This window comes from Triturus cristatus, chromosome 6 (genome assembly GCF_964204655.1).
Source record: "Triturus cristatus chromosome 6, aTriCri1.1, whole genome shotgun sequence".
NCBI lineage: Eukaryota > Metazoa > Chordata > Amphibia > Caudata > Salamandridae > Triturus > Triturus cristatus.
Genome location: NC_140589.1, coordinates 920,152,183 through 920,168,672, shown reverse-complemented (window position 1 = coordinate 920,168,672; position 16,490 = coordinate 920,152,183). Strand labels below are relative to the sequence as shown.

General features: G+C 45.8%; 1 protein-coding gene across 1 annotated transcript in view; it reads right to left on the bottom strand.

The window, feature by feature from the left end:
* FNDC1 (fibronectin type III domain containing 1) overlaps window positions 1-16,490 on the bottom strand; it is a 1,187,183-nt gene that overhangs the window by 800,313 nt on the left and 370,380 nt on the right. Inside the window, exon 5 of the mRNA XM_085611596.1 lies at window positions 5,232-5,419. Coding sequence (XP_085467722.1) covers window positions 5,232-5,419 — 188 coding nt within the window. The remainder of the gene's footprint in view (window positions 1-5,231; window positions 5,420-16,490) is intronic.

Genomic DNA, 16,490 nt, shown 5'->3' with positions numbered 1-16,490 from the left:
TTGGTATGTACAATTATTACCCCAGAGGAATTCTAACCTCTTGGACTATTTCTGCATCGTACATCTGATGGGCATACGCCTTTTCCCCAATGCCCTTGTTCTTTTTTTCCCCTTTCCTTCGTACCCCTACCGGGCTTAATCTCTGCACATAGCTCAGCCTTTAATTTTCATTATTTTTTCAGTGTTATGCATTAAAATGGAGCGTGGATCTTTTACTCGCTCCGAGCGACATTCTTCACCGTCTCTACGCACGTCCGATACTATCACGGGAATACAGCCATTCCTATAGGCTCTGGGAATCCCCGACGCGGTCATTCCTTCCGAGTCTCCTGTCTCCTTGGCAGCGAAGACTCTCACAGTATTCCCCCTTCCGATTGGCCTTCGGCGATACCGTTTAGTCTCCTGCAGATTGATTGCTTGTTTTTTCACACGTCATCACGTCCTCCGTGAACACGCCCCCATGCCTCGCCTTACGAGCGCAAGGACCGTACCACTTCCTTATAACCACGCCGGTTTCCCCTCCATTCACCATCGGGGTCTGGTTTCAGAGGGATCGCTTAGGTGCCAAGCGGGTACCTAGCTGAGCGGGCGTGACTTTTACGACCAGGGATCTCAGATAAGTAACGGGGGTCTCTCTCTGCTTTTCTAGGTTTATTTACTCCTCTTCCCTCTTCCTTTTTCCCTATCCCTAGGATGTGCCACTGTAGCTTCCACCCCCCTCCCGAGACCCATGGTGTAGAGATTTACTACACCTCAAGTGAGATATCATGCATCTTTCGTTTATCAAGTGCCCAACAACACTGTGTCCTAAATCTTTTGCCCTTGACCGTCCTGGACTCTCCACATCCTTTAATGTTAGACAGCTATTTGCTTGTGTGTTAGTGATCGAATTTCTTCATCTTGAATGCACTTCCTGTCCTCACAGTAGCACAGATGGCCAGCGTTACCAATTAAGTGCACCGCGCAGAGCACAAGTATATGTACGTCCAATGATGACAAACCAACAAGACCATGTCTAATCTTTACATGTTTGTCTCTTTTCTCGTTTGTCTGTGTTTGTCTATTTCTTACCCAGAATAAACTCGGTTCCTCTCCATTGCGGGAGACACCATATTTTTATTTTTATTTTTCACACTAATAACCTCTGGTTAGGGTGGGCCTTAGCGTGCTCATACCGCCGAGATTCCCACGTCCTTCCCTGGTCCTGACGAATGCCTGTTTAAACATAACACATAGGCAGAAACATGTTGACCACACTGTAAGGGACTTGGCTGAACAATTTATTCAGCCTATATGTCCTACACTCTGTTTTTATATATGTCTGTTTGGCTTCTAATAAAGTTTATTTTTTGACACAAACAAGACATTTTTAACAATCAATTTCACTACTCACCACACACACACTACCAGCTCCGCAGTAATTCTGGCATCAAAGCACACCGGGGTGGCATTCGGCCTCTCCCGGTGGGGCCCGATGATGAAGCATGTCACCAACCAGGTTGGTGAGTGAGGGCTATATTAAGAAACCTATTTGGATTCTACAGTTGTGCTCTATCGACAGACTCAAGGCACACTCTTTTGTTGATTTGATTATGTTTACCTGGGGGACTGAGAGTGGCCATTACTGTGTTCTTCCCTCACTCTCTTGTTGTTTTCAGCACCATATGAGATTTGCCTCCGTTTTTTCCAAGAAAGTATTTCACATGACCCTCACATCAAACTCACACTGTTTTACACCCCATTACCTGCAATCTTATTCATTCTCACTCACTCACTCACATTCATTATTAATCTCACTCCTGCTCACTCGTACTTACTGACACTCGGGCATAGGTTTACCCTCCCTTTTCACCACATTGATGGAAACTGGTGCAAAGTGTTAGACTCAATAATGCGCTATGCACTACTTTCCTTTCTTTTTCGATCAAGTGTAGAGCAAATAGGAGAGGAGAATCGGTTTAGGACAAGCGCAGCTAACTGAGGAGATAGCGCTGTTATTAGAGTAAAAGCACAAACAAGCGAATATTGGATTCAAGCGAGGAAAGGTGGTATAATAGACATGATGTACTTTACAGCACAGCCGCAGGGAATTGAAGGGACCCTCCACCCACACCAGTGTCAAACCACGGGAAAAAGGCATGTGTTGGTGAAAGTACTTGGAAGTTGCCTTGTTCGTTTTTAAACACACCAACTTCTCAACCTCAGCCCTCGAAGACACTCCAGCTGTGCAGCAACATCCAGGACTGTGATGCCCCCAGGTGCAGGTGACCACAGGACGCCACCTTCCTCTGTAAGTTACCTATTTCTAATTTGGCTCGCGGTGGTTAGAGGTTTACGTCTGCTTCAGGATACACGGGAAGTACCGGTGTTGTCATAATAAAAGGATGGCTTTGTTTAAGTTGTGCACAGTAGCCTGTGGTTGTGGCTGACTCAGGGTGAGGTTTGTAAAAGCAAACAAGTCACTGAAGACAATCTTTGAATTAGCGCTTCTTTAACCTCCCCCTACAGTGTGTTGTTAAGTGCGCCTTCATGTTGCTCTTTGTTATCTGCACCAAATACCATGAGCAGGCATGATACTGATGTGAAATGGTGTTCTGTGGGCAGAGAACACCGCTCGTGAAGTTATCGCCTCTCCGTGCAGTGCCAAGTAAAGCAATGCGATGGTCTGCCGGCTGCAAAGATGTAATGTGAGAAACAGTGGTAGAGATACCAATGATGCGGTTTACAGTTTGACAGAGATTAGTACAAAAATTAGAATTTCCATTGTTCACGGCTTTCAGGACAAGCCAGTGTACACATCTCACTGAATTAAAAGATAAATCAAAGTGGAGCGGGCTACCCTGACTGACCCTCGATTCTCAGGCAAACAAAATAGCATTTTCATTGCACCAAAATCCTCCTCTGCCTAATTAGGGACCAGGTCAGAAATAAATAGTCATTAAACAGGCCGGGTTAAAGAGGTCTCCTCCTTGCTCGTCCTCCAGCTCGCTGGGAGCCCTCACGTCAGCCTTAGAGCCTTCTCGCCGCAGCCAGGGTGTGCCCTGGTTCCCATAGAAGCCCATGGTGAAGTCCTGGAAGGTGATGGCCCCGTCGCGAGACCTACGCCATTGTCCCAGATCAATAAATAGAAAGTACACGAAACGTGTAGCATCCAAGTAAAGGTGCCAGTAGCCATGGGAGGATACAAATGGCGACATGGCCCTACTAAGGAGGGACTAACCAGCCTCATAATGAATCAGAAGACAGCATTTACAAAGGACAAACACACAAGCCAATGAAATATAAGGGCAGGGGAGTGGGCGAAGCTTCTCTCCATACTAAACTACCACAGATCTGCGCAGAGCAGCGATTGTGCGCTGGCTCACGCTCAACCTAAAAAGAGATACAATGTTTGAAGCATGGAGACTACACAGCTCTACATGTCAATGTTCCTGCTGATGGGTGTAATTTGCATAACAGGCCACACTCAGCCTTTCAGTCTTCCCATATCAATAAAATGAGCACAAGTAAACTAGTAACTCCTTCTGAAAATACTAAAAGACTGTCAGCAAGCAGATATGAAAAACAACATGCGTATTCATAGCAGCCAATAGGTACCCTGCCAGTATCGGGCACCGTCATTCTATCCTGGTTTTTATAAAAAAGAACTTAACATTTTTACATCAGTGTCACCTCGTAGGGCACCCAGTGATTAGTGTTCTCAGGGCAGCAATAAGAGTTGGTTTTCACACCATCCCCACATTGGAAACTAGTAAATGCAGAAGGGAGGCCATGCTGAAAAGGTAACGTTTGCAGCTCCAGATTTCGCTCGACCTTCCCTGGGAAATCCTGATAACTGCAAACAAATCTCAAAAGCTCATCACGCGGAACCTCTTCATAAAAAAATAACAAAATAGGCGCATTTAAAAATCATTTCTTAGTGCTGTACACACCATGAATATTAGCAGTTCTGCAGTTCAGTGTTGAATCAACGTCTTAATTAATTATCAGAAAGCACACGACTCACAAGTCAATCTGCAGGTGTCGTTTTTAATTTGGCGAGGATGCGTTTTTTGTGTCTAGATGGGAGGTGCTGCTTATACCTACCTCTATCAATGATTTAACTTAAACCTTTGAGGTAAGCTGCGCTGGCAGGACTTGAAGAAGCGCCCTGCAAGTCTGCCGGGACACCTTGCTCTGTGAGACCTACGCCATTGTCCCAGCTCAATAAACAAAAAGTACACGAAATGTGTAACATCCAAGTAAAGGGGCCAGTAGCTTGGGAGGATACAAATGGCGACATGGCCTTACTAAGGAGAGACTAACAAGCCTCATAATGAATCAAAAGACAGAATTTACAAAGAACAAACACACAAGCCAATGAACAATAAGGGCAGGGGTAGTGGGCAAAACTTCTCTCCGTACTGAACTACCACAGATCTTTGCAGAGCAGCGCTTGCGTGCTGGCTCATGCTCGACCTAAAAATAAACCTACAAGGGTAAATCAGTTAGTGAATAGCATTTTATTGTCATAACAAGCTAGAACATCAAGCACTACATTAACAAAAAAGCCATGAACCAGAAACTGAAAACTGAAATGCAAAGTACATATTTCAAAGGGCTCACACTCGCTGTAAGAATACTTGTGCCCCAAGCACCTAGTCCTAATGGGAACGCAAATGGGTCAAAGTAACCGACCATGATATAAAATGGCATTTATCAACAGCAAATCCATTGGTGGTAAATCATGAAAAACACATGGAAAGGAATGGCTAAAGAGCGCTGACCCAAAGCCCACACTTTCGCTCATTGTACTTTTTTGAACAAATGGTTAAATTAGGCTTTCCTACTGCTGGAGCAGTCTGTACCCAGAAGTAAAAATGATGAACTTCAACTGTTCTTTAGCAGAAATGAAATGCAGTTCCAGGAAACAACGTGGACAAAATCATTCTGCATCCTTGCTGTTAGATCAATTCATGGTAATATAAATCTGAGCACCATTTTCTAATCACTATGACTGTTAAAAGCTTGCATTAATAGATAACTACAAAAGCAGATGTTGGTCAAAATGTGCAATTTTTAAATTGAAAACAATAAAAGGATTTTCAGTTCAACTCTAACTTACATGTATTTTGTACTACCTGTATAAAATATATCAGCAATTAAAAATCTTACTTTTACATCACCTTGGTTTGACAATGCATATTTTGGGGATTACAGGCTTGTGTAAATACCCATGAAGACGCACTCACCGGATTCGGGAGTTCTTTGAAAAACAGAGGCAGTCCACTGGCTGTGTCTATCTCCTTCTGTAATACGGGCTGAAAATTCATACATGGTGTCTGGCATCAGCTGGTCCACTAGTGTCCGCTTGTTGTTCACTTGTTTGTAATCCCATCTTGCGGATTCTCCCTTCTCCCTATAGCGAACAGAATAATACCTGGGGAGAGAAAAGGGACAGAACTAGAGCTAGATAGCACGACTCTTTCCCATTACATATTAGTGATAACATTGTTGCTCCTATGGATGCCACTGTATATATAGCCATTATTAATGTGTGTAAGGACTACGGGGCATATTATCAAGCAGGGCGTTAAAATTATCGCGGCTTTAGCGGCAGAAAACTGCCACTAAAGCCGCGATAATGGATTTGATAATATGCTTGTGAGAATTCCAATAGAAGCCCATGTTGACACCAGAACATGGGTTTCTATTGGAATTCTCCAGGGCATATTATCAAGCCCATTATCGCCGCTTTAGCTGCAGTTTTCTGCCACTAAAGCTGCGATAATTTTAACGCCGTTTCTTGATAATAGCCCCTACGTTTGGGTACTTTCATTGCACAAACTGCAGTAGCATACAAGTCATATTTCACAGGCACCCATGAAATATAGTAATATACACGTGAAATATAGAAATATTTTACAGGTCCGGTGAAAAGGGAAAATATTCTCCGTTCCGTGTGCAACATGGGTTTCGTTACCATAATGACAACCCCTAACCACTGTGCACAGTTTTAATGTGTATTGTTTAATCAATATTTTATTCATTAAAGATAATGAAAAGCTGAACATTCTTAAACTAAGCAGTACTTATTGTTAAAAGCACCTTCAGAAAATAGCCTCAACTTTCCAGTGCTGGATTAAACCCTGTGGATGTCCCTAGGCCTAGGCAGTCGAAATTTCGGGACCACCCTCGCAAATTATCTCCTAATACGTTTTTAAGTTTTACCAACCATTTATAGAGTTTTTTATGTAAAGTTTTCATTTCTTTGAGTTGATTCATTTTTTTTCCAATCTTTCGGAATATTTAAAAAAGCTTGATTGTAATATTCTTTCAAGATCAAATCAATATTATTTTGATCCATTGTCATTGGGCCCCTAAAAGGAGTAGGGCCAATAGGCTGGTGTCTACTTTGCCTATTTGGTAAACTACAACTATCTCTTTCTTCTAGAGGACCAACGGGTTATTTTTCCCTGAAAATTCTACTTTGACTAGATAATTAACCATGCTTCTAGCACTTTAGAAAAAAATATTAAACCAAACTTCACAGTCTAATTTTCAACAGGCAAGTTTCAATATAAATATCCCTGTTTGGAAAAAAACTTTGTCAACTGCCCTACAATAAACCAACAATGTTAACAATACATAATGGGAGACTTTGTACTAAGTACTATGGTTCTATTTTGCCATCAAGGGCTCTCATGTCTTCATAAACCATGAAGACAAGTGGTTCGTAAATGTCACCAGAACTCCAAGTGGCAATATATGACATAGTAAATATAACATTTGTTATTCGGATACTATCAATAATATTGATTACATGCGAATATGTGCTAAAACATAGGTTTTGATGTAGGTTAATAGATAGGAGCATGTACCCTACAAATGTATCATATGATTGATTAAATGAGTCAAAGGTGAATATCGTATCAAGATAAAAGTAGTATGAGAAAAGTGTGTTAAAAGAGAAATGGATATGTAAAGAATGCAGTAATTGCCAATAATACTACTACTTATATACTTTTATGTTTCACTCCTGCCCGTTCTTACCTCCGCAAAAGGACAGGTGTTACTAGAACTGTTAGGGTTTTCATCACATTCTTACATTTGCAGGGAAAGCCTAAATGTATCAAACGTGAGATTGCTCAAACGTGAGATTGCAGGCATTCCCCACCAACTTGTACTCGAGGCTCAATCACCAGTGTAGAGCTGATATCTCAAGCCTCCTTTCACCCTAGACTCTCAAGCATAGAGGAACTATAAAGGTCGATCACAAAGGAGATTGCGTAAAGTTTGACCGTAGCTAAATTATCACCGTTATATAGTTTTAATAAAGGAGGAGTGTCTTGACAGAGGCGTTATTTGGCATAAAAACACTTTTACTATATATATATATATATATATATAAAGTTTACTTCCCTTATAAAGCAACAGTTTAAGCAATGGTACAACTAGGTGATAATTTCTGTGACGTTGTAATGTTTTAAACCTACACAACCCCGTGCCCTAATATAACTATAACTCGTGCCCCTCCCATGCAGTTTTCATATCAATAATTTCATTGAAAATGTTTCAGTGATATCATCAATAGTGTGCTAGACAATAATGTTATTTTAACCTTTGTTTTTTCAGTGAATTTCTAGTTTTTCTCTAAGGTTAAGCAATATTTTTTCCCCAGATGTAAAGCTAACCCCACACAGTGCACACCCGTGGAGAATTGCCCAGTAGCCAATCCCCTAGTCCCCACAGGCAGCCAACCCCACGCTGCATAGCCCCCCTCCTCAAGCCACTTCAGGCACCAGGGACCCCATTCCATGGGGACATTTTTTTAATTAAGCGGAGAAGGGTGCACATACCCTAGGGCCAAACGATATTTGAAAAGGGGAGGGAAAGCATGACCCCCTACCCGAGCTACTTGCAGGCCCGGGGACCCCATCTTCTGTGGCCTTTATATGCAGGGGGAGCTTAACCCCCTTCCTAAGCCAATAGTGGGTCCAGGGACCCCATCTGCAGAGTCCGAAATATATATGTTACTGGGAGTAGAGCACACGGCCCCCTCTCTGAGCCTATAGTTGCCTGGGGACCAGAACCAGTCTCCAGGGACTGAACATATATGCTAAAGAAAGGGGCATGTGACCCTCTTCCCAAGCCTTAATAAACCCTGAGTACCCCATTCTCTGGGGAAGCATTTAACTTAAAGGGGAGGGCGGCATGCAGCTTCTCTCCCTGAGCCTACTGTAGCCCTGGGGATCCCATATCCCGGGCCCTGTCATATTTCTGGGGGGGTGCCCAAGTGCATGATCAGGGCACCAACAGAACAGGAAGTTGGGGGCCACAGGGGGAGGCCCATGGCCCCAGTAGCCCAAGCTGGCTCCCCGTATGCTGCAGGAGCCAAAATTGCTCCCTCTAGGTGGGACCAATGTGTATTCCCCTACCCACATGAGCATGAGCAGGAAAACAAAAAAGAGCTACCACCTGGCAGAGGCATTTGTTAAGTTTCTGCTGAGTGAAAACAGATATGCCTTTCCAGCGGGAAGGAAAGCCATGCTTGCTCCCACCCAGAGGGAGCTAAAAAACATGCTCCAGCCGGGTAGGAGCAGACATATTCCCTGCCCACGCTAATGCGGGCAGGGAAACTACTCTGACCTAGGAGCGGGCTTGCCGAGACACAGTAATTGAGCTAGCTCAGGAGTGTGGGACCCACAGGATCTTTACAGGCTCTGAGGGGGCAGCGCGTCCACCTCCTCTTTTTTGCGGCATTTGGCCTCGAGGAAGGGGTCCTATTAAAGCTAACAGCAGGGGGCCTTGCATCCCCCTCCTCTTATTACAAACATTTGCTTCCGAAGATGGGGTCCCAGGGGCTTTTTAAGGCTCAGGGAGGGGGACCACATGCCCCCCCCAAAAAAAGAGTTTTGCACTGGCCCCAGCCCCTGGACCACCCCAGCAGGGCTCTTTTGTTTTTATATTTTTGCCACAAATGTGCACATCTCCTGCAAATTCACCGCAAAACTTGAAAAAAACAGGGTATTCCTTTACCTGCCCCTTATGTCTTTTTTTAAATCTTTTTCTTAGTACTCAGGACTGAGTCCAGAGTCCCAAGATAATCACTGCTACATCCTTGTTGATGTGGTGGCAGCCAATCTGAGCTCAGCTTGAGATCTAACGGCTTGTGGATCCACTGTGGAACGAAATATACAGCGTTTTTGCACCTAAGCCAGGCAGAACCCACTACACTAGTCAGGGCAAGTGAGTTACACGCCCAAGATAACCCCTGCTCAGACCCTTGGTATCTTGGCAGAGCAGTCAGGCTTATCCCAGAGGCAATGTGTAAAGCATTTGAACAGCAAACTCACACACCAGCGACACACTATGCACACCACAAAAAGAGACTCCAAACAAGGCTATATAAAAATATCCTTCGTGTTGTTCATAAAACACATTAGACCACAATCACATAAATCACTGTGCCAATCGGGTCAATGTCATAGCATTACAATTGAGTGCAATCAAGTAGACATTTGTAAGTTGCGCACATCACCAACATGTGACGGGAACGTCACCTTACACCATCACTGTACATACCCTGCAGGTCCTGGAAAAGTACTTGTTATTAGGACCAGTGAAAGGCATCCACAACCGTCATACATCCATATCAGGGCCCATATTTGCAGTATGTGAGGTAGAAACACATAAACATAGACAACACTAAGAGCGACACCTGCACTCTTATTACAGGTTATACTGTAGTTCAAATCTTTTCCTGGTAGGCTTCTGGGCTACCTGCCCGCCTACGCCAGGAAATGCGGTATTTTTCAGGGATGGGGGGACTCCATTGAGGATCTACCCGGTGGTACCAGCCAAAATAATACCCTCAACAGCAGGTAAGTGTATAGCTGCCCACGACTATGCAGTTCAGCTGCGAGCAATGTCTGGAAATCATTGGAGACCTCCCTCGGTCTCGTGGGGTAGCTTTTTGTGTGGCCGCAAACTTGATTCCGCCAAATAGCAAGGCAGCCCGGTCAAGAGTGAGGACCTCCAGCAGAACACCACTGATTCACTGCAAGCTCTCTTTTAGCTCTCTGGAGTGTGAGACACGGGCACTGGCTCCCTGCCCCGGGGGGCGATCCAGCGGTCCTTTTGCGGCCCGGGCAGCAGCAAGGTTACGCTTCGGGAATCTGGGCGGGCCGCACTCTGCTTCAGTCAGGTGCCAAGCAACCTCCCGCTCACCTCTCAGCCTTTGTGGGCAGGGAGAGCGTTCCTCATGGGCCCCTGGGATAAGGCAGTGCCGCACACACTGCATTATTATTTAAGAGCCTTACGCTGTACGCTTTCCCCGCAATGAGGGGGAAATCACCTCGCTCGTCCACGCTACCCCACGTGCTCCATGCAGCCACAAAAGCGTTCACTTCACGCACTTGGGTTGCAGGGTCCAAGACATACCAGCCTTCCACAGGGGCTGCAAGGTAAACCGGGTGAGGAACGCAGCACTCGCCCTGAGCTGTTCTCAGTTCCCACAGAGCAGGCCACAAAAAGCCCTGGGATATTACTGGGAGCCCGAACAGGAAGCAGGCTCAGGCCCACACATAGGCAAAGTCCAGATCGCCGTTCCCTGGCAGCATAGCAATCCCTTGGGGCAGCATACAGAACCAGCAGCATTTTGTCACAAGTTCACACGGTGTCTACTTTGTGGGATCGCAGCCCCTGTACGTATAGTTCTTTGTTCCGGGGGGCACTTCAAATACTGTATAGAAGTGCACAACACCACCATTCACATTTTAAGCCCTGGCCCCAGACACACCATAGGGGGGCAGAAAGAATTGTGGAAAGTCGGCACAGCCCTATTCAGGTGCAGGTGCAACTCCTCCCACCAGTGCAAATGCAAACCAGGCCTATTCAGGTGCAAGGGAAACTCCTCCTGCTACTCTAAATGCAGCCAAGGTCTATTCAGCCTAGCACCGAGTCACCCGGTTAAGGCAGGACACACCTCAACACCCCTTGTGACCATCTAGAGTGAATGCACATCCCCTCTCTCCTGTCAGTCAAAACCAGACGGTGAATATATATACTGGCAGGGCAAAAGACACATAAGCACACAGACGTACCCACCTCTAAAAGTGGCATTTCTAAAATAGTAATGACAAATTGTCTTACAACAATATGCAGGATTTATCACTACTATTCCAAACATAGCAAACATGGTGACGCTAGCACTTTCATATCAGAAATTACCACTAAAGCACAAATCAGGGAATCCCCAATACAAACCTATGAGAGGGCAGCCTCACAGCAGTGAGAAATCAAATCGTTTTTTTTCACTACCAGTACATGCCACACAGTTAAGGCATATGTCATACCTTTCACCTACACAGCACCCCGCCCATAGGGCTAGCTAGGGCCTACCTTAGGGGTGACGTATGTAGTAAAAGGGGAGTTGCAGACGTGGCAACCACTTTACATGCCATGCCACTGCGGCAGTGAGCTGCGAGTGCAGGCCCTACGCGGCAGAGGCCTGAGACAGGTTTGAAAGATGACTTCAGTGGGTGGCGCTTGCAGCGCTACAAGTCCACTTGTAGCATTTAATTTACAGGCCCTGCATATATGAGATACCATTGTACAAGGGACTTACAGGTAAATCAAATATGCCAAACAGGTGTAGACCAATCTTACCAAGTTTACAAGAGAGAGCACATGCACTTTAGCAAAGTGCCCACAGTAATAAAACCAACAAACACAGGTCAGAAAAAATACAGGAGGAAGGCAAAAAGTTCTGGTATGACCCTGCGAAAAGGGCCAAGTTCAACACCAAGTCATAAAAAACATTCTTTCTGGACCAAGATCTAGCTTCCTGGCAAATGTGGTGTAAATTGCTTCAGCAATTTGGTCTGTAGCTGTGCTTGTAATTCCTCTGGAAGAATAAATGGGGTAAATGTGTTTTGGGACCCCTCTTTTTTCTCAGCCCCCGCTTGACAGATCATCCAGGAAAATCCCAGGAAGGAGGTGAGGTAGGAGTTTTATTTTGGGGAAACTTTTGTGAAGATTTGTCAAACAATGCCACAGATATCAGAAAACCAAAAGATGCTTTTCCTATGGCAACATAATCCTAACTAAAACTACCCAGTGGTTACCACCTCTGAGAAAACAATACAAATGGAAAGAGGACTATGTGAGGCAGAAAATGCTACACAAGCGATGTTAACATGTTGTTGTTAGTAGGCATTTGCAAGGGCTTAGGTATTAATAGTTAGAAAACACCTCTTTTCACATTGTACAGTGGTATAATTTCACAACCTAGTTTTAAAGCATTTTCTTTTTCTTATTTTCTTCAATTATTGGGGAAAATTAATGTACAATCATCATGACCCATTGTAGAGAACAAAATTAAATATGAATCAAAATGATTAACAAAATAACAAGAGGGGGTGTGGCTAGCAGCCAAAGCAAAAGGCCGCTGCCTAGAGAGGCTCCGCGACCGAAGCAACATCTCCATCGATCCGACTAATGATCCAACGGCGCAGGACGCCCTAAAAACAGCTGGGGAACCGACCGAGCGGCTCCAGAGCCCCGAGCGTGAAATATTCGACAACCTACGTCGTGTGCAGGAGACGCAGCCTACGGAGTGCGGTGGAGAAAAGGCATCGCGTAGCCCGGTGTCCGCGGAGTGCTGAGGGTACTGAATGGCTCAACTGAAAGGATTGGGGCGCTCAAGCGACTCTGAGGCAGCGAGCATACCTGAACTCTGAGCAACTGTGTGCAGGCAAGTGGGGTAGTACCCTCTGCATGTAATGCGCAGCGAAGCAGGAGCTGCGAGCAAGTGAGAGACTGAGCCACGGCGGTGCCGTGTTTAGCCGTGCTGGTGGCAAATTGATGTACACAGGGAGTGAAGATCCGCACCAAGTGTCTGCCCATGGGAGGGGAACTCATTGACGCTGCGTGTACCGGTGCCGGACAAGGAGGCACGCTTACGACCTACCGGAGATCACCCCCCTCCACTCTGCCACGGTGGACCTCTCAGCACCCACAAACACAACTGACCTTCACCACCCGGTGGGCTGGGCGTGTGCTCGCCGGGACCCATGACTGCTGCTGTGGTGCCCCCTGTGGCGGCGGCGACGGTGTTCCGTACCTGTGATTCCTGCACTGCACCAAATAACTCATCATTATTACCACCAAATTAAATATGACACACCACCAGCCTATATGAAAGTAAGTGCGTGCTTTCACTTTGTGGTGTACCTCCCGTGTTACTGACACTGCCAACTGGAGTAGGTGGCGCGGGGTGGTTGAGGAGGGCGCAGCGAGTAGATCCCCGGTGCTGGATCGAGGGTGCCAACACTGCAGCGCTTAGTCCTATTTAAACTCTGGCGCATTGAAGCACAGCGGGGAGGATTTAGCTGCGCAGATTAACCAGCAATCCTGGTGAGCGCCCCCCCCCCCAGACACGTTCCCAGGCTCTCGCTGCGGGGTGAGGGCGGCAGGTAAACCGAAAGCCGAGCGCAACTGTTAGTCCTGCGGGCAGGCAGCGGCGAATACTGATGCTCACCCGTACATTCTAGAGTGGTCCACGGAGGACCAATTACAATGGGGGGCCGGGGTCAACGAACTGTGCAGCAACTAAAACTGGACAACTATGCATACAACAAAGATCCACCAGACCATTCAGGATCGCGCACTGAGTGAGGGGAAAGCCTTACGAAAGAGAAACCTGCAGAGGTCACTTTGCAAGATACCATGACCACTCGGGGAACAACCTTTACAACGCAACTTTTACAACGCACTACACTTACAACGCATTTTTTACAACGCAAAATCCATTACAACGCACTACACTTACAACGCATGACACTACAACGCATTTTTAAAAACTACCTTTACAACGCATTCCATTACAACGCCTACCATTACAACGCATAATATTACACTACACTATCCAACATTTACCCTACTGTTGCACCCCCTGGAGTTAGAATAGTAATTTTTACCCCTATACTATCCAACACTTACCCTACTGTTGCACCCCCTGGAGTTAGAATAGTAATTTTTACCCTTATACTATCCAACACTTACCCTACTGTTGCACCCCCTGGAGTTAGAATAGTAATTTTTACCCCTATACTATCCAACACTTACCCTACTGTTGCACCCCCTGGAGTTAGAATAGTAATTTTTACCCCTATACTATCCAACACTTACCCTACTGTTGCACCCCCTGGAGTTAGAATAGTAATTTTTACCCCTATACTATCCAACACTTACCCTACTGTTGCACCCCCTGGAGTTAGAATAGTAATTTTTACCCCTATACTATCCAACACTTACCCTACTGTTGCACCCCCTGGAGTTAGAATAGTAATTTTTACCCCTATATTATCCAACACTTACCCTACTGTTGCACCCCCTGGAGTTAGAAAAGTAATTTTTACCCTTATACTATCTAATACTTACCTTTAATGCAATTTAATATTATGCGTTGTAATGGTATGCGTTGTAAAGGTATTTTTTAAAAATGCGTTGTAGTGTCATGCGTTGTACGTGTAGTGCGTTGTAATAGATTTTGCGTTGTAAAAAATGCGTTGTAAGTGCATGCGTTGTAAAAGTGTGCGTTGTAACGACATACATCCGACCACTCTGACCAAGCTCCAAACTACTGTGGGGTTGATCTCTACGAACATTTCGTTAATCCGTGCTGACTTCTAGAAAATGGCCACGAGGATAATGGAGGTTGAAATCATGACGGCGACTCTCTCCACAGATACAGCCGCTCTAAAGCGCCAGGTCAAGCAGCTAGAAGCGGATAACAAATTAATGGCAGCCAAGCTTGACAACCAGGATGGCCGCTCGAGACGCAACAACGTCCGAAATATTGGTGTGCCGGAAAGGGCGGGGGGCCCTGAACAGGACATGTTTGTTGAAGACCTCATAAAGAACCTGCTACAACCACGTGGATTGTCCAACTTCTTTTCAGTTGAAATGGCCCACCGAGGAGCCAGGCCAGGTGGCAGACCACGACCCGGGGCAACCCCGGCCCATACTCGCCCGCATCTCCAACTTCTGCGACTGCGATGCGATACTACAAATGCCACGAATTGCTCCTCCAATTCGTATTGAGAACTACACTGTTACATTCTTTCCAAACTACACGTCAGTAGTGACTAAACAACACCGTAGCTTCCTGGAAGTTAAGAAAGAAATGAGAACCCAAGAGCTAAAATACTCCAAGCTATTCACTGCAAAGTTAAGGGTAGAAGCAGAGGGGAAACTTTGGTTCCTTGAGACACCGGAAAAAGCCCACCACTGGCTGGAAGGATGGCGCCCGGCATCCAGGCCAAAAGACTCGTCAAGAATCAACAGCACCGTTTGCTGGAGGGTGAGTTTCCAGACTCTAGGGAATCAAGCTCAACGGAGGATACCACGCAGGCAAAAGGTGGACAATGAGGATAAGGTCCAGCTCTGTGATTCTATAACTGCTGTGGTGTGAGACTCCACGGGGTTGATGGCAGACCTGAATGCTGGCTGACTTGACTGAAACGGGTCAATGCTCATGATTGGAATTGTTGTGAATTTAGCATTATCTGGTGCACTCATTGGTGAGGGACAAAGACTTATTGTTTGAACAGTTAGCCGATAAAAAATGTTTTGACCATGGGGATGATGCGAGAAGATCATGGGACTACTCTCCCCCCTCACGCAAGTACAAGTTATGGGGAAAAAGCACTCTGCGATGTTTCGGTGGCAGGTAGTTTTAGTTCCGCCGAGCAGGGAGGCAGGAAGGGGGGTGGGGGAATGGGACCAGTTTAATGTTATTACTTTTTTTATGTTACAGGTACATTACATGATTACTAGATATGTGCAAAATGTATGCATGATGTTTGTATTGCAATGCTCTGTGAATTCTCCCATTGACGAGGTAATAGATGGCACAAGCGAGTGCCCTGGCTGACTCATTGGCCGCACGATCACTCATCTCTAATACAAAGGGCCCACCTCTCTCTGTTATATCATGGAACGTAAACGGCCTTGGGGATAGGATAAAGAGAGGGATGGTCTTACAATATCTTAAACGTAAGGCGCCTGCAGTGGCCCTGGGATAGGATACGGAGAGGGCTGGTCTTATAATATCTTAAGCGCAAGGCGCTGGCCCTGATCCAAGAATCGCACCAGGTGGGCTCAGCCTGCAAAGCCCTAGATAGGTGGGGTTTTAAAATGGTGGTACACTCCGAATTCCCTTCCGGTTTATGAGCTGTATGCGTTCTCAGTAATAAATGCTTCCTGATTATTATTACTGGGTCATGGACTGATGATCAGTGATGCTTTGCAGCTGTAGCATGCCAATGGGAGGGACGTCCATACAATCTAGTGTCGGTGTATGTCCCACCGGCTCTGCATCGGGTGGCCTTCCCTGCCCTGGGTAAATTCCTACTTACACTCCCACAGGGCGAACTGATACTGGGGGGTGACTTTAATGCCACAGTAGATGCCGCCATCAATCGACAGACCCCAGAGATCAGAGT